The sequence below is a fragment of the Gossypium hirsutum genome, chromosome A10, assembly GCF_007990345.1.
Source record: "Gossypium hirsutum isolate 1008001.06 chromosome A10, Gossypium_hirsutum_v2.1, whole genome shotgun sequence".
Classification (NCBI taxonomy): domain Eukaryota; kingdom Viridiplantae; phylum Streptophyta; class Magnoliopsida; order Malvales; family Malvaceae; genus Gossypium; species Gossypium hirsutum.
In genome coordinates, this window is record NC_053433.1 from 17,517,676 (window position 1) to 17,540,165 (window position 22,490).

Consider the following 22,490-nt stretch of genomic DNA (forward strand, 5'->3'; position numbering starts at 1 on the left):
TCATTGGTTTGAAAACTTCTCCCTTTTTCCCATTAAAAGAACTAAATAGGAGACTGTTGAAATACACTTCATTATGAAAGCCACCCAAGATTGTGCAAAACCCATTCTCTCCATCATAACCCTAAGAAATTTCCATTCGACCCTATTATAGGCTTTGCTCATATTCAGCTTAAGAGTCATATGCCCTGTTTTCCTTACTCTTTTATTTTTCAGCGTATGCAAGATTTCATAGGCCACAAGCACATTATCCGTAATCAGTCGGCTTGGAACAAATGCACTTTGAGCTTTATCAATGCAAACTTCTAGAACATTTTGAAATCTATTAGCCACTACTTTAGCTATTATCTCGCAGAGGACATTACACAAACTGATAGGTCTGAAGTTTTTCATATCAGTGGGCTGTGAGGTTTTTGGAATTAAAACAATATTCGTACCATTAATACTCTCTAACTCCTTCCCCTGATTTAAAATCTCCAAACAAAAAGAGGTTACTTCCGGCCCAACTATGTGCCAACATTTTTGAAAGAACAGGGCTGGAAGTCCATTGGCACTAAGGGCCTTTGTAGGACCCATTGCCTTTAATGCTGCCCATATTTCTTTAGCCGTATGTGCTGTTGTAAGTTGTGCATTCATATCTTCAGTTATGCATCTCTGCACGCCTTGTAAACTCCGCTCTGCATTACTTATCCCTAACGACGCGAATAAATCATGGAAATAAGTCTTGCCAATTTTGGCCATCCCATCTTCATCATTCACAGACCTCCCATTATGATCTTTCAAACTACAAATAGCATTAATTTTATGTCGTTGTGTGGCCCACTTGTGAAAGAATGCTGTGTTTCTATCACCTAACCTCTGCCAATTAACACGTGCATTTTGCTCCCAATAGGCTTCATCTTTGTCAATTTGTATATTGAGAGAAATTTCGTATCAATGATTTTAGCCAAGTTTTCTGCACTTCTATCCTCCTCCAGCAAGCGTTCCAATTGTTTGTTTAGTCTCTGCTTGATACCCTTTCTTGCGTTCTTTATTTGGTTTGCCCATTGAAGAATTCTCACTTTTAATCCCTCCAACTTATCTGTTAACAACCCTGTTAAATTCTGCCAAGACTCTAGAATCATCTTCTCAAAGAAGTCTTCTAATAACCACCATGTTTCAAATCGGAATGAAGATCTATGAACCGGTTTGTTTTCCAAATCCAAGGAAATAAGAAGAGGGCAATGATCTGAGTATGAATACGAAAGATGTTAAATATGCGCTTGTGGGAAAGTTGAAAATCATTCTGCATTTGCTACCCCTCTGTCAAGCCTTTCCCGTATGTTTGTTTCAACTAAATAGCCTCGCTTCCATGTAAACCATGATCCCGAAAAACCTACATCCACTAACTGACATTCATCAGGAATATTACGAAAAGCCTCCATTTGTTTTTCCTCTCTAAGTGCCCCCTTTTTTTAAAAAAGAATAAAGAATTTCGTTAAAGTCTCCACAAACGATCCAAGGATAAGATCTGATCCTTCTCAACCGTCTTAGTAAATCCCAAATAATACACCTTTCAGTAGAAAAGGGATTCCCATAGAAACCCGTGAAATTCTATTCATTACTATTCTGATTTTCTTTTATCAGTCCATCAATGTGGTTTTTAGAGCTACTAAAAATCGTTACCTGAATGTTTTATTTCCAGGCTAATGACAAACCACCTCTAGATCTATCTGCTTCCACATCAAACCCATTCGTGTATCCACATCTTCTTATTTTTTCCATCCAAGTAGCACTCACTTTTGTCTCCATAAGAAAGACCATTTGGCGATTGTATTGCTTCAGTAAGAATCGAAGACATCTAATTGCTCGAGGACTCCCCAATCCTCGAACATTCCAGCTTATCATTTTCATTGGCTTCGGTTGGCTTGCCTATTGGCAGCCGCTGATCCTAAATTTGAAGACACTATCAACTGTTCTCTTATTGTCTCCATTCTAGGAGAATTTCCTCTATCAGACTCCCCTTTAGCCCTTTTGTAGCTGTTGGTACAATCATTCCAGAATTCTGAGCTTTCCTCACCAATTGAAAAATTCTTCTGTTTACATGGAGTTACTTCTATCTGTACATCATGAATCTGCCCTATTCGTCCTTTGCATGTCCATCTTGCTCTTTTGTAATTTCTAGTAGTGCCTTTATCAGATATAAAGGCATTCATGTCAGCTTCTCCCCCGACCTCCACTTGATCAATATTTGATAAAAAGGTATTTTCTCTAGCTTTGATTTTCCTAGGACCCACCTGCAGATTTACCCCTTCATTTTCAGGCTGATTAGACATTTTTAAAAACCCACTTTTTAGCGCCCCTTGTTTTGTATTAATGACATTACCCTCTGATATCTTAGTTGTAGACGTGGCCCTTTCATCCTCATCCCTAGTATACAAGTATTGTGACATGAATTTCTTTTCTGTACTACCCAATTTCAAGCTCTCTCTCCCTACCATATTAGATTCGGCTTTCAGTGCTATTGAGTAAAGAAACGCGTCAGCTCCTAAATCTTTCCCTTTCGTAAAAAATTTCGTGCAATCTTTAACAGTATGCCCTATTATTCCATACCCGAAGCAGAAATTTGGTAGAGATTCGTATTTAAAGGGAAGCCATACTCATCTTGTATCCCCAACTGCAACAAAAATTCCTCGTCGAAGAGGTTTTCTAGCACTTAACACAACTTTCATTCTACAGGTTTTGTTCTGTATTTCTAATCTTAGAATTCCTCCAAAACTAGAACCAATCGCATGCATTAAGTCTTTCTTCTCGCATTCTGGGGGGCAGGAGCCAACTCTTAACCAAAACGGAGAAGAGACCAATTTTATTTTACTTCTTTCTATCGCCTCTTTCAGCCTGTCAAATATAATTAATTGTCTTTTGAAAAACCACGGTCTGCTATCCATAATCATCTCTAAATCATCCTCTTCCTCGAATGAGATCTGAAACAAATTCTGTCCAGCCGCATAAATTCCAAATTTTCTTCTTGTTTTCCATATGCTTCTGAGTTGCGCACACAGACTGTCTGGACTATAAGACTTCTTTGTCCACACCGAACATAATAACGAAAATTGACTCCTCGGTGTCACCAATGAGCTCTTTACTGTTAATTGAATTAACTCGTCTACAAGAAGAGAGATCTCCTCTCCTGCCATAACGGGAAAATAGATCACCGTCCCACTCTTTCCCAACCACAGCCGCACCTGTTTCTTTGGAAAACTAAGAGAGAGCACTCTTGACCTATATTTTTTTTAATTGCTTGCTTTTTGTTTGAGTAAAGAAGTGATAAAAAATTAAAATAATATTAATTATTAGTTGACTGATAATTTCATTAATTTTGATATTATTTGATTTTTTTTTTATAACATTGTGGGTGGGAATGAAAAAAAATTAAAAGTTAAAGTGAAAACCCTACAACTATTAAGGTAAATTTTGAAACTCTACCGATTATACATAGTTCCTCTAAAATAAATTAAGCAATTTAATTTTCTATCAATTTTGAAAATAAGTAACTAAGGAGAATTAAACACCGCAAATATTTTTCATCAACTATACATAATTTAAATTAATATAATAACAAATTAAACCCTCGATTTTTACATATATTTTATCAATTTGATCCATATACTAAAAATATAGAAAAATAAAAAAAAAAGTAGCTTCAAATATATATATATACATAAAAATAGAGAAATGTATAAATTTTGAGTGTTGAATTTATTATCATACCAACCAAATTTTATAAATTAAAAATATTATAATTAATTACCTTTAAATGTTACATAAATTAAATTATTTTGATTTTTTGAAAGAAATTAATTCACTCAATAATGAAATTGAAACCTTTATACTTTCTTCTTTTCTTTTCAAGAACAGAATAGGCGTAAAGTATACAACATTGCAATGCAGGTAGAGTTTTCTGGACTTCAAACCCTCGTCGCCACATCTTCGTTATCTACATGCCTCGTCACCCCAACTTCACTATCAACTTGAAAGCTCCATCAATCAACCCAAAAATTAATATCTAATGCAACCTTTTTATTTTATTTTCATAAACTAAAACCTTGGAATTTTATTTTCTATTGTTGTGAAAAAATGATTTGGAGTTTGACATGAAAAAATAAATTAACATGATTAATTTAATTAATTGGTAAAAAAAGTTTATATAATAATTTATTGTTAAGATAGCATCACTCATATTAGATTAAATCGAAAATTAATTAGGATATCGATTTGAAATAAAAAGGTAAATTGATTAACTTACAAATCGATTGAATTGATAGTTAAACTAATTGAATTAATTTTTTTTAATAATTTATCCAATTGAATTGATCAAACCAATCAAATTAATTGAATCGAAAAGTGATAATTTAACTAATTCGACCATGAAAGCTTTAGTGACTTCTCCTTTGATCACCTCTTGGCCTATGGTTGCCACATTTCATAATTACTTTGTCACTAAACTATTAATAACTTGAGGTTTTGATCACTTAACTTAAAAAAGTTTATAAAATGCTTATTAAACAAATTATTTGAAAGTTTTCATTTAAGTTACTGAGTTGTTAAAATTATTATTGTATGGCCTTATTGTTCGCATCACTTATACCAATTGAAATCTCTCATTCCTCCTCTTTTTGCAGTTCAAATTTTTTTCACGAAACAATTTTAAACTTTGCAAATTTGCGAATCAAAATTCAAAAACTTTCTTCTCATATATTTGACACCGATCGTTAGATGAATTTGGATCAAAGATATATTCTTTTATTCATCAATAAATATTAATCTATTGTAATTATCACCGAATTCTCATTTAAAGTTTATTATTTGAATTTTAAAAATATTAATATTTAAGTAATTTAAATAAAAATTTTCGAATAATTAGAGTAAAATGAAATATTTCTAATGGTTGAGCGAGTTGAATATAACTCAAATTTCGTTGCTCTGTTGCAAGCGAACTTTCAAATGCCGCCGAAGATGGTCGTTTCATATTCAACAACTCGCCTCCCTCTCATCTCCACGGCTCGAAGCGAACTACTTTCAACCCGCCGCGGCTTCCAAACTGGACTCCTCAAACTGAGAACCGGATTAAATTTCCGGACTCTGTGTCTTAAACCCGAACCCTGGTCTAAGCGAAGTTATTCGGTTAAGCGCAATGTGGTTAACGAAGAAGATAGCATGGAGGAGACTTACAACTCTGTCGACGATAAGCAGTTCGTCCGGTGGTTCCGGGAGGCTTGGCCTTACCTCTGGGCCCACCGTGGCGGCACTTTCGTTGTTATTATTTCCGGTGAAATCGTCGCGTCTCCCTTTTTGGACGCCATTTTAAAGGCACGAACTAATTTTATATACTTCTCAATCCTTCTCTATGATCAGCCTTTTTAACCTTTTAATTTGCAGGATATTGCGTTTTTGCATCACCTAGGGATCAGATTTGTTATTGTTCCGGGAACTCACGTGCAAATTGACAAGCTTCTGACTGAAAGAGGTCGGATTCTTTTAATTTCACTTTGTTATCAGTTGTCTTTATTGTTATAATATAAGCAACTTAGAAGCTTTGGTCAAAATTTGAACCTTCATTTTTGTGTAATTATGATTGAACATGTTTTAGTTGAATAATTCAGTCTTTATTTTACTTCAACTATGATTGATCTTTTTGTTGGAACTTTTATCATATATTTTAGTATTATTTGCCTTTATTATTAAAATCTGAGCAATTTGGAAGCTTTGGCCAAAATTTGAAGCTTCATTTTTGTCTAATTATGATTTAAAATGATGTAGTTGGATAATTTAGTCTTTATTTTACTTTGACTGTGGTTGAACTTTCTGTTTTGGTTAGATAGAGTTGAAGTTACTTAAAATAAGCTATAAAATTTGCAGGGCATGAACCAAAGTATTATGGTAGATATAGAATAACAGACTCAGAATCGCTAGCTGCCGCAACGGAAGCGGCAGGTGGGATTCGTCTAATGATGGAGGCAAAACTTTCTCCTGGACCATCCATATGTAATATTCGTCGACATGGAGATAGTAGTCGTTTGCACGAAGTTGGTGTCAGTGTTGCTAGCGGCAATTTCCTTGCAGCCAAGGTTAGGATGTTTATGTTTTGAGAATAGAATACTTGGGATTTGGCTTATGCTTTTATGTGCATTGATATTCTTCTCCTTGAGACTGGTTATAAAGAGTGGGGATATATAATCTTTTACATTTGATATGTATGTACATTAGTACATGTAGACTATGTTATTCAGACTAAGGTGTGAATGTTAGACATGGGTATGTGCCCAACACACGTTTTTTCAATATTTTTCATGATTTTCTTGTAAGTGGAGGGGTTTTAGAGGATCATGCCCATGCCCCATACCCCTATTGAGTATATGTTGTAAACGGATACTTAAAGGAAAAAAAATGAAGAGTTGGAGTAATATGACATGTCAGAGAAGGATGACCCATGAAAGCATGTTTTTGGCATGTCTCTGCTGTTAGACTTATTATATTTTTGCCTTTGTGAATCTTGTTAAACCCTTTTGCAGAGAAGAGGAGTAGTTGAAGGTGTTGATTATGGAGCAACAGGTGAAGTAAAGAAAGTAGATGTTGCCCGTATGCGTGAGAGGCTTGATGGTGGTTGTATAGTAATATTAAGCAACTTGGGTTATTCTAGCTCTGGAGAAGTTTTGAATTGCAAGTATGCAGTGTAACTTCGATAGCATTTGGTTGCAGCTTGCTCTTATCTATCATGTGAAGTGAAAATTTCCTATTTTCACTTTAAAGCTGCCTTTTGTGTGTGTGTGTGTGTCTTGGGGGGGGGGGGGGAATCATATTCTGCAATTTTTTTCTTTTAGCAGCTGTTATTTACTAGGCAGGACATCACTTTTTCTTTTTCTATCTTCGTTTAACTTTGTCTATGTTGTTTTTCTCATTAATAGGGGAATCATTAGGTTCTGTGTCTCAGTAAGTGACTTGGTAGGATTAGCAGTATGTCAATGCATAAGGATTAAAGAAAATCTAACTCAGGAATTCTCTTGAGGGATTGAATATACCTTCTCAATATGAGCAGTCCTTGTATTTTACATATAGTTTTGATTTTTGATAGCTAGTTCTAATTTAACTAAAACATATGTTTGCTTGATGGTACATCTTGGACTAGCCTAATTTTTTTCTTCCTCGGATCAAAAACCTTATTTTTTTATGCTTTCCTAAATTCAGCACATATGAAGTTGCTACTGCTTGTGCATTAGCTATTGGAGCAGACAAGCTTATTTGCATCATAGATGGTCCGATCTTGGATGAGAATGGATACCATATTAGTTTCTTGCCTGTTGAAGAAGCAGATATGTTAATCCGTCAGCGCGCCGAGCAAAGCGAAATAGCAGCTAAATATGTGAAAGCTTTTGCTGAAGAAGATCTCACTTGCCTAGGACATAATGATTTTATTGCAGCTGCTAACTATTCGCAGAATAGGCAGACTCTTAATGGTGCTCATAATCCAACCTTTCAGAATGGTGTTGGTTTTGACAATGGCAATGGTTTATCTGGAGAGCAGGGCTTTGCTATTGGAGGTCAGGAGCGGCTAAGTCGACTAAATGGTTACCTTTCAGAGTTGGCTGCTGCAGCTTTTGTCTGCAGAGTAAGATTTCATAGTTTGTTGCCACCTTAGTATATTCGGATGCCTAAAAAAAAGAGAGAGAGAGAGAGAACAGTAAGCCGATTCCGTTTTCTGCTTCATGTCAGGGTGGTGTACAAAGAGTTCATTTGTTAGATGGCACTATTGGTGGGGTCCTATTATTGGAACTATTCAAACGAGACGGAATGGGGACAATGGTGGCCAGGTATTCAATCTTTGCAGTGAACTTGTTGGTTAACCTTGTGGGAAAATAGGCATTGGCTGACAGGCATTACCAAATATAGTTAATTCCCTATGCATCTGCATTTGATTAGTGAGTTCTTATTATTTGCTTTTCAGATGGCTAGTTTGGATGATTTGTTGGGTTCTGCCTTAGATGCATAGTTAAACCTAAAATGAATGTTATATGTAATTTAGTTTAAGCATTCAGTATTCCATAGAAAAAAAAAAGGTGCAAGTGTTCAGTAAAGTATTTATATATTATTCAAATTATCTGATACACCAGAGGCACTCCTAGTAACCATGATTTCTTTTGAATAGTTGGTCTTGCATTAAGCAGCAATCAGTTTCATAACATTTGACAACAGACAAATTGGAGGTATATGTTGTTCCCACATACTTTTTCCAAGGATTAGGGATCACAAGTATCGTGGCTGAAATTTGTTAGTTTATTTGAAATACTGTTGCAAGATCTGATAGGTCATTATTCTGTCTTGTGTTCAATTTGCTGACTTTAGCTTTGCTTGTTATTCAGTGATCTATATGAAGGGGCTAGAATGGCTAAGGTAACAGATCTCGCTGGCATCAAGCAAATCATAAAACCTTTGGAAGAGTCCGGCACATTGGTTCGCAGGACCGAGGATGAGGTCAGTATTAAGGTCCTTTAGAGTTTTCTTTAACCTAACTATCTCATTTATTTATTCTTCTTCTATGATGTGTTTTTTTTCTTCTACTGGTTCTTGGGTGTTTAGTTGTAAAGATCAGAATCATTAAAATTGGCCTTGGCTTTAAATCTTACTGAAGAACAAAAATGGGAAGGGGAAAAAGGCTTTTATTCTTCTGAGCTAAAGGCCTGGAGCCGAAATCCTGAAAATTAAGTTGTTGTCACTTTTTGTTTGTGCAGCTGCTTAAGGCCATAGATTCATTCGCTGTTATGGAAAGGGAAGGTCAAATCATTGCTTGTGCTGCTCTTTTTCCTTTCTTCAAGGAGAAGTGTGGAGAAGTTGCTTGCATTGCAGTTTCTCCCGAGTGCCGAGGACAAGGACAGGGGGATAAATTGCTTGGTATGATAGTGAAAATCTCTATCTTCACTGCTTATGTCATATTAGACATGATTGTACTCTGCTACTTATTCTGTTGAAGCTGAAAAGCAACGCAATGCAAGAACCTGTCAATTCTGATCTTATTAGAAATGCTCACCCGACAAAGTACCTTTTTTGACTGTAGGATGGATTGCATACAAAAGATTTGCTGATTAGTTTAGTTCTCACTATCTAATCGTGGAATGATGCTGGATTTGAATCTGATTATGAATGTTGTTCTAATTAGCATCACTTTGATGTGATACAAAATTCTGGGAAATTTTTTGTGATCAACCAACCAATATCATTCCTAATAATCAAATATCTGCAGATTATATTGAGAAGAAGGCGTCCTCACTCGGATTGGGTAGGCTTTTCCTTCTGACAACTCGGACTGCTGATTGGTCTGTATTTTTTTCCCACTACATCATTTCAAACATGGAATTATTTTCTTTCACCTTTTAGATAAATTTGAAGCAACCTTGTAATCTGGATAAAGGGGGGGAGTTGAGTTATATTGAATATTCTCCATCTGATGTCCAGGATATGATATATAAAACAATGTGGTTTTAGCAGGTTTGTAAGGCGTGGGTTTACGGAGTGTAGCATCGACATGATACCAGATGAAAGGAGGAAAAAGATTAATCTATTTCGTAAATCTAAGTATTACGTGAAGAAATTGGTAGCGGATGGAAGTGGAATTACTGCCGATAGAGCATTTAAATGAAGCTTCCAACAGATGCCAGCTGAGTGTACTAGTTCATGTGGCCAACTCCTGCGGTTGCCACTTCAAGATTAGACGCATAACGTTTTCTTGAGGTGATAGTTATGGGCAGGTGGGGAACTCGAAAAATGAGCTCCTTTAGCAGAAAGTGCTAACTAGGGCTGAACCTCATCTAGTGTAAATTAGATATTGCCTAGGTTTTTGTTACGATTTCTAGTTTATTATCGCTATTGCCATAAGCCACTTAGTTTATAGGCGATTTGTAATTAACAGTGCTTTTAGAATATGATAAATAATATATTCTTTTTTTGGTTGATTTCAAGATCTGAAGATCGTGTCAGTTTCCCATTTGTAATACTTAAAACTGCGTTTAACTTATAGTTTCTGAATTTAATATAATGCATTAAGGGCATAATTGCAAAGCAGCAAAAGACTTGAGCTCAATCGATAACTTAATCCCAGAAAGGTGGCTGAATCTTTCTTTATTCAAGTTCGCTCGACGTTCAAATATGATTATAGATTATGAAACATGAAATTATAAAAATCCTTAATTGATATCAGAGCACAAATATTAGAGTGAACTAACAATGAAGCATAATCACAAGTCAAATTGAATTTTAAAGGGGCCCAACGCCAACGGGCATTGGCACCGGCCACCACCATTCTCAAATAGAAGGTGAACTACAGGTACTACCATTAATCCATCCTAATCCATTCATTTCAATACACCCAAAACTAAACTATTTCAAAACAAACCCAATCAATGGATCAAATTGACTTCAGCAAAGTTTCTCACTTTCAAATTCTATTGGTAATGCCAATAACAACAATATCCTCAAAAACTTTAGTTCCCATTTCATCAAAACAACAATTATTCTACACCTTTAGTCAAATATATAAAATCATTCAAGTACCACAGTAGCACCCAATTCTTGGAGCTTCTTAATAATGGCCTCAGCTTCCTCTTTTGTTACTCCCTTTTTAACCACAACCGGAACTTTCTCCACCATATCCTTAGCTTCTTTCAAACCCAATTCCGTAAACGTCCTCACTTCTTTTATTATCTTTATCTTGGCCGCCGCATCGAATTTCTCCAGCTTTATATCAAACGCCGTCTTTTCCGCCGTTTTCGTTTCGGCTGCGCTGGATCCGGTTCCCGGTGCCGAAGCGGCGGCGGAGGATACTCCGGATACGGAGGGTCCGTAGCGGTTGAGGCCGAGTTTAAGACGGAAGAGTATGGAATAGTCGTAGCGTTCGAGCTTTGTAAGATCTAAAAGCTCGTCGGCGATGCGTTCGAGTTTCTGGGTCCGGTTCTCGGCAGTGGCGGTGGCGGTGGCGGTGGAAATGAAGCAGGAAACGGGTGGCTTGGGTGAGGACGAAACGAGGAGTTTGAAGATGGAGTGAGTGGGGATCTTTGAGATGGTGGAAGCCATTGTTGGAAAAATTAAGAGTGGAGTTTCAGTGTTAGGTTTTATCGGTTAGAGGAAATAAATGGTTTTAATAGATGAAGGTATTTTCAGAATTTTATACATACTTAGTAGGTTTTTTTTAAAAAATTTAGGGTAAATTCCACAAATAGTCACCCAACTTTAGTGTAACTGACAAAACAGTCATCTAAGTTTTATTTCAGTCACTTAACTTTCAAAAAGTTACAAAACAGTCCTTTTTTGCCATTTTTCATCACAAACGTCATGGCAAAAGTGACATGGTAGATGACGGTGTCTTTGGTGTAAAAAAACCCTCCAGTTGGTCGATTACTCTCAATTTAACAGTCCTACTAGCACCATTTTAAGGTTAGAGAAAAAGAAAAAAGAAAAAAAAGAAGAGGAAAAGAAAAAGGAGGAAAGGAAAAATGGAGATGCCTGAAGTGATCCCAGTGTGCTATTGTGGAAACCTAGCCAAATTAAACACGTCTTGATCCAATGACAACCTAGGTAGGAGGTTTTTTGGGTGTAAGAAATTTGGCAGTGGATTTCGAAAACCATGTCGGTTTTTCACCTGATTTGATCCACCATTGACACCCCGTTCACGAATTGTGTTGTTAGGTCTTCTAAAAAAAGTGAGGACATTAAAGGATACAAGGAGGAGGGAAAGAAAAACATGGTTTTTGGTGCTTGTATTTGTAACTGTGTTGTTGTCTTTTAAACTTTAAATCAGCTTATGTTGTTGTTGTTAGCATTGAAAACCAGCTTATATTTTGTAATATTGTTGCTGGTATATTGTTGCTTATGTTGTTATACATGGCTACTGGTATATTATTGCTTATGTTGTTATACATGGCTACTGGCATACATGGCTAACCAGCTCATGTTGTTGTTTACAAACTTGAAAGACTTGAAATGGGATATAATATGTGGTTGTTGCTTACAAATTGTTTTGTAATAGTATTGTTGCTTACAATAGTTAGAAAGTTGTTTTGTAATATTTGATTTCATTTCAAAGTTGATAGACTTGAAAGAATGTTTAATCTTCATTTCATTTGTATTTCTCAATACTCATATATCAAAAAAGATAACAGATGAAAAAATATATATTTGTATTTCTCAATTCTCACACATTTGTTTTTTCAATACTCATATGTTAGAAGAGATAACACAAATTGCATGGATCAATGCTTATATATTAAGGCAAAATGTCAAACTGTTTACAAAAGGAATGAAGGGGCAAAACATTGCCAAATTTTCCTACAATTCAACACAACTGAACAGATGTAAATTGTAGGAAAATTTACAAAAAAAATAAATTGTAACTATATGCCTAAATTTATCAACAGTAGCAATCATAGGCAAATTTACAAAAATTAATTTGCTTAAGTTAATAAATCAGTAGCAGACAAATTTACACAAATTCAAAAAGTTAACAAAATAAGGTCTGTTCACACTAGCATCATTGGTCTATCATGGATGACTCTTGAGTAGGAGGCATCCATTTAACAGTGGTTGGTTTTCTCTTGAATGGGAGCTTTTTCTCTTGAGGCAACATCTTTTTGGTGAGTTAGGGCAGCTTACTGATGAGTTGGGGCAGCCTGCTGAGTTAGGGTACTCTCTTGCTGATTTGGGGTAGCCTGTTGCGAAGTTGGGGCAACCACTTGGTTGTGAACACCAACTTTATGTCTTTTGACCTACAGGAACAAGTAAAATCTGTCAAACAAATTCATAAACAGAAGCAATATAACTTAAGACAAATGACTTACTGGAATGTTTTGGCCAACTTCCCCTTTGCAACTCCTCTTATTGTGGCCTATTCTTTTGCATTTACTGCACCTCATGTCCACCCCTCTCTTGCTCAACCTTTTTGTTGTTTGTGGTTCATCAAGTTCTTTTCTTCTCACCTTAATAGGTCTGCCAGGTGGCCTTCTTAGTGTAGGAAGCAGTATTAGCAGCATGTTTAACAAAGAGACCCATTGTTTAGGACCCTTTACTGGCCTTATAAAGTTGGAGTAAATTTGAATTTGGGTTTGCTTGGTGTATTAGGTTTGTACATAGGTCTCTGAGAACTCATCTTTTAGATGAATGATTGCCAGTGCATGCATGCAAAGGATGTCAGTGAGATCTCAATTCCTGCAAGAGCAGGAATTCTCAACTAAATCCACCACATGCTAGCTGCCTGGACTACATTCAACCTGATACCTGTTCACACTAGCATGTGATGGAACACACCTAAAAAATAGTCACCATGCTTGGTTAAAAAACAATCACTAAAACAACATTAGGAGAAGCCCCACCAACAATGATACACATACACACACACACCCCTAAAAAGCAGTCACTACATGCATATTATTAAAAAAAATACTTACTGCATGCATATTAAAAAATAGTCAACAACATGTATATTAAAAAACAGTCATACACACTGACAATCATTGCATGCATATTATTAAAAAATACTCACTGCATGTATATTAAAAAATAGTCAATAGCATGTATATTAAAAAAAAAGCCATACACACCAACAATCACTACATGTATATTATTAAAAAATACTCACTGCATGCATATTAAAAAATAGTCAATAACATGTATATTAAAAAACAGTCATACACACCAACAATCAATACATATTAAAAAAACACTCACTAAAACAACATGTGACCAGCAACTTGAAGTCAGAATAAAGTCATCAAAAAGATTGAAAATGGTAACTTTACCTCAATGAATCTTTTATATTTACATCCAGCTTTTTCCTGATCTTTAGACACAACATTCCTTTCCATTTGTTAGCTTCTTCTTTCTTCTTGACAATAAACAACATAATCTTGGTCCTTATTATTTCCACCATGGTAGAATAGGTTTCCCTCTTGCTTCCAATATCATCTACCAGTAAACAACATAAAGGATTAGCGAATTGCTAATGATTAGTAAGAAACATAAAACATAGGGGTTTACCTTGGTAAAGGATTCAAAAAAGATTATTCACCAACATGTCAGAATGGCTCCTAGTTGAGAAGTGAGACCTTTACCAACGAGTAGGGTTATTTTCCTTCAACCAATCATAAGCATGCTAATTAGTTTTCTTTAATACATCCATGGCATCCTCAAAATCCCTTGTAGTGCTTGCTCTAGCAACTTTCCAATGCAAATCTTTCAATTCTTTTGTTCGGAAACCAGCTTTCTTGAAATTGGTATGTAAATGTCTAACACAATGTCTTGTTTCTGCATTAGGAAACAACATACATATTGCTTCTAAAAGTTCCTGCAATTAGAACAAATACAGTTTAATTCTTTGACAAACCCTAAACCCTAAATAGAAACAACATAAACAAATAAATAAATGGAGTTTTACCTTTCATTTTTCAGACATGAAAGATATCTAGTATGAGCTCACAATTTCCAAGTCTATTGCAAGCAACTCTAAGAACCAAAACCATGATGCTTGGTTTTCACTTTCGACAGCAGCATATTCAAGAGAATAGATGCCATTATTTGCATCTATCCCAACAACTGCAAAAAAGTAACCACCATAGTAGCCCTTCAAGAGACATCTATCTAAACCTAATATCCTCCTACAACTAGCCTTATAGCCATCTTTGCATGCCTGCGGACAGACATACATCCTTTGAAACAACCTGTTATCAGATAACAGATTGTTGTTGTTCCTCATTTTGGGTTCTAACCTCCAAAAAATACTCATAAATCTTCTCATATTGAGCCTCCTTCAATTATTTCCAATGCCCTAAGTTTAGCTCTCTTACATTTGGTTAGTGAAACTATGCAACATAAATCTCTTTTGACATTTTGTTGTAATTATTTCAGAGAATAATCAGGATCATCAATGAATTTTTCTTTATAATGTTCAGCAATCCAAGCTGAGGTTACATTCTTATTTTTATAGACTTTAGAACAAGTATGGTTAGGGTTTGAACTCCTAATTTCCTAAGTCTGGTCAGTAGGGTCATTAGGGTTTAATCTAGAGGCCCATATGAACCAAGAACATTTTTCACTACAGACTGCCTTTAACATTTTTCAATCATTTTTTAAAAACTTAATAAAATAACGATTCAACCTACCATACTGCTGGACGGCTTCTTTTAGACTGTCTTTAGACTTAAATAACATTCCAACCCTAGTAGGATTACTCATGTCATTCTCTAGGTTAAACTCAAGCCAATTTTGGCCATCTGAGTTAGATTCATGTGTACTATCTAACCTCCTAAAATCATCACTATCACACAGTTCACCTACTTCTGTAACAGCCTGGTTTAGACCCTATTCAGAATAGTAGTTTTGGGACCACAAATCCGAGTTAAAATAATATTTTAATATTATTTTGGTGGTTACAGCATGTTAATTTATATGTGTGAAATTTTCATGATTTAATTTTATCGTTTGTATGCTCGATTTAATAAAATAGACTTAATCGCGTAAAATATAAAAATGACTAACTAATTGTTAAAGTGTTGAATTGATGTGTTCTTTTAATGTGGGCTCCTTATGTTGACAATATACCATTGGAATTATGGATGGACAAAAATACCTAAGGTTAGTGGATTTTAAATGAAATTAAAAAGGCTATTTTGGTAAATTATGAAATAATATGTAATATAATAAAACATAAATTAAAATCCATACATTTTGTTCATCTTTTTGGCCGAAACTTGAGAAAGAAAAAGGGGTTTTAAGCTTTCAAACATTCAACCTTGTCCAAGCTTGATTCAAGGTTAGTTTTTGTTCGATTTTTGATAATTTTTACGTTTTTGAGATCGTTGCTTGAATTTTTTAATTTGATGATGTATTCATGAATTTCTGTTGTTGATAGCTTGATGATTTTTATGTTTTATGATGAAAAATAAATATATGTTGTTAGATTGTCAAGTTTAATTAAGTGATTTTTGATAAAAATGCCTATTTAGGACTAAATTGTGAATTTTGTAAACTGAAGGGTCAAAATGTGAAATAAATGAAACATATGGGCTTCTATGGCTAGGGGTAAATTCGGCCTAACATGAGTATATTAAAATTTTGAATATTTTGCGTTTTGTGAAATAGGGACTAAATTGTAAAAAAATGTGAAATGTCAATCTGATTGAATATTTGATCAAATAAGTTTAATTTATATTAATTTAGATCAAGAAAAGAGAAAATCAGATTTGGATCCGGGGAAATCTAAAGTTGTTGAATAGTCGACCAAGTTTGTTCGTCTTCATACAAGGTAAGTTCATAAGTGAATAAATGATGTTAAATTGAATGTATTTATTATGTACATAGCCGAATTGAATTGTAGTATGAATAACTACATTTCAGAATTGAATTTAGCATGGAATGATTTATGACGAGCATGAATCGATCGAATTGCAACGTCCGAAAGCCCTATACGAACCTTAGGAATAGTGAGGATACATATGTCATGACATAGGATTCTGATATGTGATTCGTTTAAGACCACGTCTGGGACATTGGCATCGATTTGTGATTTTTGTGTAAGGCCCTGTCTGGGACAGTGGCATCGATATGTGATTACATGTAAGACCACGTCTGGAACGTTGGTGTTGTACGAGCTTTTCGACTATCCGAGTATCCTTATTAATTCCGAATGGTTCCGAGGGCAATATTAAGTAAAGATCGAATGTGAAATAGAGCTAAAAGTTAGGTATGTGCTAAGTTAAATGATTGAGAAAAGAAGGTTAATGTGTACTTATGATTTATATATGAAATATGCATTATAAAGTGAGAATTTTTTATGTTATGAGTATATGTACATTCGGCCATGACATTATATGGTTAATGTTTATGAGTTAATGATTGAGTTGGTAAGCATAATTTATGTACACAAGGTTATAATTTATTTGGTTCAGCTTAGTTTAATTGAATTATGTATATTATTGAAATGTTTTATTTGCTTATGACTTACTAAGCTATTTAAGCTTACTATTTGTGTGTTCGTTTGCTGTTTTATAGATTTTGAAAACTAGTTACGAGCTCGGGGATCGTCAAGGAAATCTGTCACACTATCTTTCGTTATTTCGGTATTTTAAAAGTTTGAACTTTGAACTTATGGCATGTATAGGCTAGTATTTGTCTTGGTCGATTTTGGATTTGTATATATATAAATATAGCCATGCGAAAATGGCTTGATCATTATGCTTATGTTCCATTATTTTTTATCATGGTTTATGCTCATTTTAATAAGTATGCTTTATGACATATATGAATGGTGTTTGGTTTTATGTCTTGATTCGGGTAATGATATGAACAACTTACAACTAGCTAATTTAATAAGCTTGGTATATGGATTTGATTAGCATATGTGGTTAGTCTTGTGATTTGGCTTTGTAATGGAGTAAGTGATGAATTTATAGCCGATTGTATAATGGTTAATCTAATTCCTTTGTAATGGTTAATTCGGTTTGTGTCCTATAAATATAGATGAAAGTTATAAGCTATTTATGAAATGATATTGGTGATTAAATTATAGGTTGAGTGTTGATATGTCATTATTTGCATTTAGTTATTTAGATTCTATTGGTGATGGTAAATTACAAATATGTTCTATGATTGTTTTAATTTGATTAGAGGAGTTTTAATTTGAGAACCGAATAATTGATTAATGAATCGGTTGTGCATGTGTTCTTTGGTTGATTATAAAATAATAGTAATGCCTAGATATGATTACTAGAATGCCGAATAAGCATGTTATGTTTTATTATTAGTGATTGCAATTGATTCAAATTGAAATGGTAAAATGTGCATAGACTTATAGGTTCAAAAGTTATATTTGGTCATTTGATGATAGTTGTTAATAACTCATTTTTTATGGGTTAATAAGTTGTATTCCTTTATTTGATATATGTGTTTTAAAATGGTGGATTTTGATAGTAATATGCGCATGAAATATTGTACTAAGTAAGAAATATATTTGACCATTTAGTAATGATTGTTAATGTTTCATGAAGAAAGGATTAATTAACGAACGTGCTTTAATTTACAAAATAATGTGTTTAGTAATTATTCTAAGGAATTAAATGTATATAAGTGAATGTTTTGATACATGCTGAATATACGAAATGTTAATCTTGGTTAAGCTCTGGTTGTTAAATGTCATAGTTGAAGAGGACATTTGGTTCGAACATGGATTTTTTTTTTATGTATGACCTAAACTGCTTGATGTATATTTGTTGCTTCTAAACATTGATTAGATATTTGGTTATACTTGGTTGGTTTTTCGGAATCAAATATGCATGTCTGGTTCATATGAACTGTTGACTTGTCTTTATTTTAGTTGTGAAACCTTTATAAAGAAGATAATATTACTTTTTGTATGTTCAAAAATGAATTACTGTTTTGGACTGTGTTTTGGTTGATAATGCCTCGTAGCCCTAATTTGGAGTCGAATGTGGGTTAAGGGTGTTACAACTTCTATACCATCCATGTTTAAACCATTTAAATTAACTCTTATCCTATTAGACACATCACTTTCAGCTGCATCACTACCAGACACATCACTACCAGACATTTCTTCTTCATTCTTATTAAAATTGTCATCAATTAAATATGTCAAACAAATTACTCATCAATAAAGGCAAACCACATAGCAAACACTTTAAGCATTTTTGTCAGATAATAACCGATACAAAATAATTTAATACAAACGCAACCATTTCTGTTATGCACATGACAGACAATAACCAATACAAAAATAATTTAATACAAACACAACCATTTTTGTCATGCACATGGCAGGAAATAACCAAACATTTTAACCATACACCTAAGCAATTATAAACAATAACCAGTACAATATAAAAGGTAAATAACAAATTTGATATTGCCACATACAATATAGCAACTAGGATACAAATAATGACAGATACAAACAATAAACATTAGTTTGATAATGGCATTCATACAATGGCAGATACAAACAATAAACATCATGCACATGGCATACCATACACATTATATGTCATTCACTTTAATAACCAAACCTTAATCTGTATGTACATTAATAACAAATAAAACCAAAATTGAAATACCCTAAATCTAAATATAAATAAGAATCAGAATCAGAATAGAAATCAAAATTAAAACCAAAATCAAAATCAAAATCAAAATCAAAATTGAAATCAAAATTGAAATCGAAATAACCCAAAATAACCCTAAATCAAAATAACCCTAAATCTAAAAAATAAAAAAATAAATGTAGAAACTTACCCGTTAAAGTGGATGTAACAACATTGGCAGCTTCTCTTCTATTGACCATTGTCGCTAAGAATCAAAAACACTGAATGGTTTTTGGTTTCGTCTTCTTTTCTCTCCAAATGAAAAAGACCAATCATTTTCTAACCTTATACCCTATTAATCGATTATTGAATCGATTTCTAACCTTAAATCAACCTTCTTAATTGATTCCCGAATCAGTTTCAAACCCAAACCAACCCAAATCACAATCAAAATTTTCCCAAATCGATTTTCTTTTTTTCCACCCCCAAATCCCCTTAATCAGAATCTGATTCTAATTTCTTACCCTAAACCAACATAACCCTTCAATTTTTTTCCCCAAACCCGCCCCAAACCAAGACCCATTAATTGCTTCACCAACGGGGGAAGTTAACTTGCCACATCAGCAGTCTCGTTAACACAGTAATGGAAACTGTTAATCAGTGACTATTTTGTCACTTTTTTATAATGTTAATGATTGTTTTGTAACTTTTCGAAAGTTGAGTGACTGAAATCTAACCTAGGTGACTGTTTTGTCAGCTACCCCAAAGTTGGGTGACTGTTGGTGTATTTTACCCAAAAATTTATCATTCTAGGTTTATTTTAGAGAGCATGGAAAACACATCTCATAGAACATGTTTTTACTATCCTACCAGTGAAAACGCGTCCTATAGAGCATGCTTTCAACCAAGTCAGTTGAAAACGCATTACGGATTCACTGAAAATTAACGATTTAGCTTTTTTGGTTAGGTGGGTAAGTGTTAATATTTTTAGCTTTGAGCCAAGGTTCGATTTCTTTCCTACTCACATTTGTATTTTTTATTTCATATTGTTTAAAGTTTTTCTTTATTTTTAATTAATATTTTTGACATATTAACTCTTTTGGTTAAATAATTACATAATTGTGACATCATTCTTGACACCTAAATTTGATTCTTTTTATAAGTATTTTAATATTTATTTTTTATTTCATGTTGTTTCAAAATTTTTTATTTTTAATTAATATTTATTATTAGTAAATATATTGTTTTCAATTTTTTTTTATTTTTAATTAATAAATCTTTTATTTATAAAATCGAATAATAAATATAATTATTTAGATATATTTTCTTTATATATAATATTTATATGTCAAATATTTATTTTCTCCACCTATATTGTAGGGATTTGGTGATTTCTAATATTATAAAATTAAATAATTATTTTAAATATCATTATTATTTTAAATATGTAAAAATTTTCAAATATCATTGTTTTTCATCTACAATGTGGATATGATATTTCAAATATTTTTATATATGAAATATTTCAAATACACATACAAAAATATATAATATGTCAATTTACTACACTCATGATATGGATTGAAAAATAAATATTACACATATAAAAATTATATTTACTAAAAATAATTATATTTACAATAATTATTTGATTTTATAAATAAAAGATGAATTAAAAATAAAAAAAACTTAAAAAAATATTTATTAATGAGAAACATTAATTAAAAATAAAAAATAGCTTGAAACAATATGAATAAAAAATACATATTAAAATGCTTATAAGAGAAACTCAACTTAGGATTCAAAAATGAGATCACAATTATCTAGTCATTTAACCAAAAGACCTAATGTGTCAAAAAAATTAATTAAAAACAAAAAAAAACAACATGAAATAAAAAATACAAATGTGAGTAGGAAAGAAATCAAACCTGTGAATAAAGACTAAAAACACTAATACTTAATCACCTAACCAAAAAAGCTAAGTTGTCAATTTTGAGATGAAATACATTTCCTTTCTCTATCCAAAAATAATATAGATCGATAAATTTAAAAGAAAAAAATTTAATTTCTCACATAAGTTTCTTTTTCAGCATATACCTATAAATTAGCCTTAAATATAAGCTTAATTCAACAGGAGGCCTTAAATTATTGATTTGTTTGTGTTAGATACCTCAACTATGTTTGTGTTAGAATTGCAGCCAATGAGATAGCCCCATATCATCATCTCATTAAAATAATATAATTATTAACATAATTATTTTTTATGTATTCTTAATTATATTTTAATGGGTGGTGACCTGATGTTTTTTTATTGCTTGGATAATTTTTTTTAATGAAATGTAATGATAAGAGATAACTTCAATTTTAAAATAAAATTTATGTACTTGATTGGACTAAAAAAATTTAAATATCTAATTCAAATAAATGACATAAATTAAAGGTCTCCAGTTAAATTAAACCTTAAATATAATTAATGAATTCCCCTTGCTCAATGAAGTTAAACGCAATTTTTTTGCCGAATAATTTTTAAATATTAAAATTTCTTACCTTAATTTAAATCCACATAAATGTATTAAATTAATATAAGAAGTAAATTTGGTTGAAATAGTAAAATTTAAAAAAAAATTAGAGATTTTGAGTTTAAATTTCATTATTTGCATGTACTTTTTTTTAAAAACTTATATGTAAAAAGATAAAAATATTTTTAAAATTATATTTGAGGTTTTATAAAAATATTGGGCTTTAATAATTTCAATTGGTGTCCAATTTGGAACTTTAATCATAATGAGATTTGAACTTGGTACATCATGTATAATAAACAATCAACTTTAACATCATAACAAAATTATTAATTAATTTTTATCTGAATTTTTAATAAATATATCTATTACATAACATTTTTCACCTAAATAATAGGTTTACCATAAATCTAATATATATTAAGTGTTTTACTAACTCAATTGTGAAATTATTGATATACTCTCTCATATACAAATTAAATAATACTATTATGAGGAATTTTTGTCATTTTATGTACAACAATTTAATAAAAAATTGATCATAATCAAATTTAAACCCAAAATACCATGCATAACAAACATTTAACTTTAGCATCATAACCAAAGCATCAATGAGTTTTTATATGAATTTTTAATAAATATATATTTTACATAATTTATTGTGTAAACTATACAAATGATTATCCAACTATGCTTGCGTTCCTGTTTTGATCACCCAACTTTAAAAATTTTTACATTTGAATTTATTCCTATTTTGGTCACCCGTAGTTAAATTAATGACGAAAAATATTTTTCTAACTGGTATAATAATACATCTAGTCCTTAATAGTTACTTATTCTATCAATTTCATCCTAGTTCTAAATAATT

At 32.6% G+C, this 22,490-nt stretch overlaps 3 protein-coding genes across 6 annotated transcripts; 1 reads left to right on the forward strand and 2 right to left on the reverse strand.

Moving 5' to 3' along the window:
* On the reverse strand, window positions 1-1,884 carry LOC121207947 (uncharacterized). The gene is made up of 3 exons (XM_041078495.1): window positions 1,695-1,884; window positions 854-1,225; window positions 1-743 (listed from the first exon to the last, which is right to left on the reverse strand). The coding sequence occupies exons 1-3, from the start codon at window positions 1,882-1,884 to the stop codon at window positions 1-3; spliced, it is 1,305 nt and encodes a 434-aa protein (XP_040934429.1).
* Window positions 1,885-4,909: 3,025 nt separating this feature from the next.
* LOC107914345 (probable amino-acid acetyltransferase NAGS1, chloroplastic) lies at window positions 4,910-9,986 on the forward strand. 4 transcript variants are annotated; one of them, XM_016843238.2, is made up of 10 exons: window positions 4,910-5,346; window positions 5,416-5,503; window positions 5,896-6,104; window positions 6,549-6,700; window positions 7,222-7,642; window positions 7,747-7,844; window positions 8,394-8,505; window positions 8,763-8,922; window positions 9,272-9,344; window positions 9,514-9,986. In XM_016843238.2, the coding sequence occupies exons 1-10, from the start codon at window positions 4,921-4,923 to the stop codon at window positions 9,665-9,667; spliced, it is 1,893 nt and encodes a 630-aa protein (XP_016698727.2). In that variant the 5' UTR covers window positions 4,910-4,920; the 3' UTR covers window positions 9,668-9,986. The 4 variants fall into 4 exon arrangements, with proteins under 4 accessions (XP_016698727.2, XP_016698728.2, XP_040934743.1 ...); XM_016843239.2 differs by having other exon boundaries at window positions 9,517-9,986; XM_041078809.1 differs by having other exon boundaries at window positions 9,272-9,307; window positions 9,517-9,986.
* Window positions 9,987-10,442: 456 nt separating this feature from the next.
* On the reverse strand, window positions 10,443-11,209 carry LOC107914346 (50S ribosomal protein L7/L12). Its single transcript, XM_016843240.2, has one exon. The coding sequence runs from the start codon at window positions 11,095-11,097 to the stop codon at window positions 10,567-10,569; it is 531 nt and encodes a 176-aa protein (XP_016698729.2). The 5' UTR covers window positions 11,098-11,209; the 3' UTR covers window positions 10,443-10,566.
* Between the last annotated feature and the right edge of the window lie 11,281 nt (window positions 11,210-22,490).

What these genes read in the sequence shown, in the direction of transcription:
- LOC107914345 (XM_016843238.2), top strand. Translation starts at nt 4,921, where the DNA reads ATGGTTGAGCGAGTTGAATATAACTCAAATTTCGTTGCTCTGTTGCAA. An exon ending in GGAGAAGTTTTGAATTGCAA is followed by an intron (nt 6,701 to 7,221) that starts GTATGCAGTGTA and finishes TCCTAAATTCAG; the next exon opens with CACATATGAAGTTGCTACTG. An exon ending in ACAGGGGGATAAATTGCTTG is followed by an intron (nt 8,923 to 9,271) that starts GTATGATAGTGA and finishes AAATATCTGCAG; the next exon opens with ATTATATTGAGAAGAAGGCG.
- LOC121207947 (XM_041078495.1), bottom strand. Translation starts at nt 1,884, where the DNA reads ATGATAAGCTGGAATGTTCGAGGATTGGGGAGTCCTCGAGCAATTAGA. An exon ending in AGCAGATAGATCTAGAGGTG is followed by an intron (nt 1,226 to 1,694) that starts GTTTGTCATTAG and finishes ATTCATACTCAG; the next exon opens with ATCATTGCCCTCTTCTTATT. An exon ending in GCACGTGTTAATTGGCAGAG is followed by an intron (nt 744 to 853) that starts GTTAGGTGATAG and finishes TGAATGATGAAG; the next exon opens with ATGGGATGGCCAAAATTGGC.
- LOC107914346 (XM_016843240.2), bottom strand. Translation starts at nt 11,097, where the DNA reads ATGGCTTCCACCATCTCAAAGATCCCCACTCACTCCATCTTCAAACTC.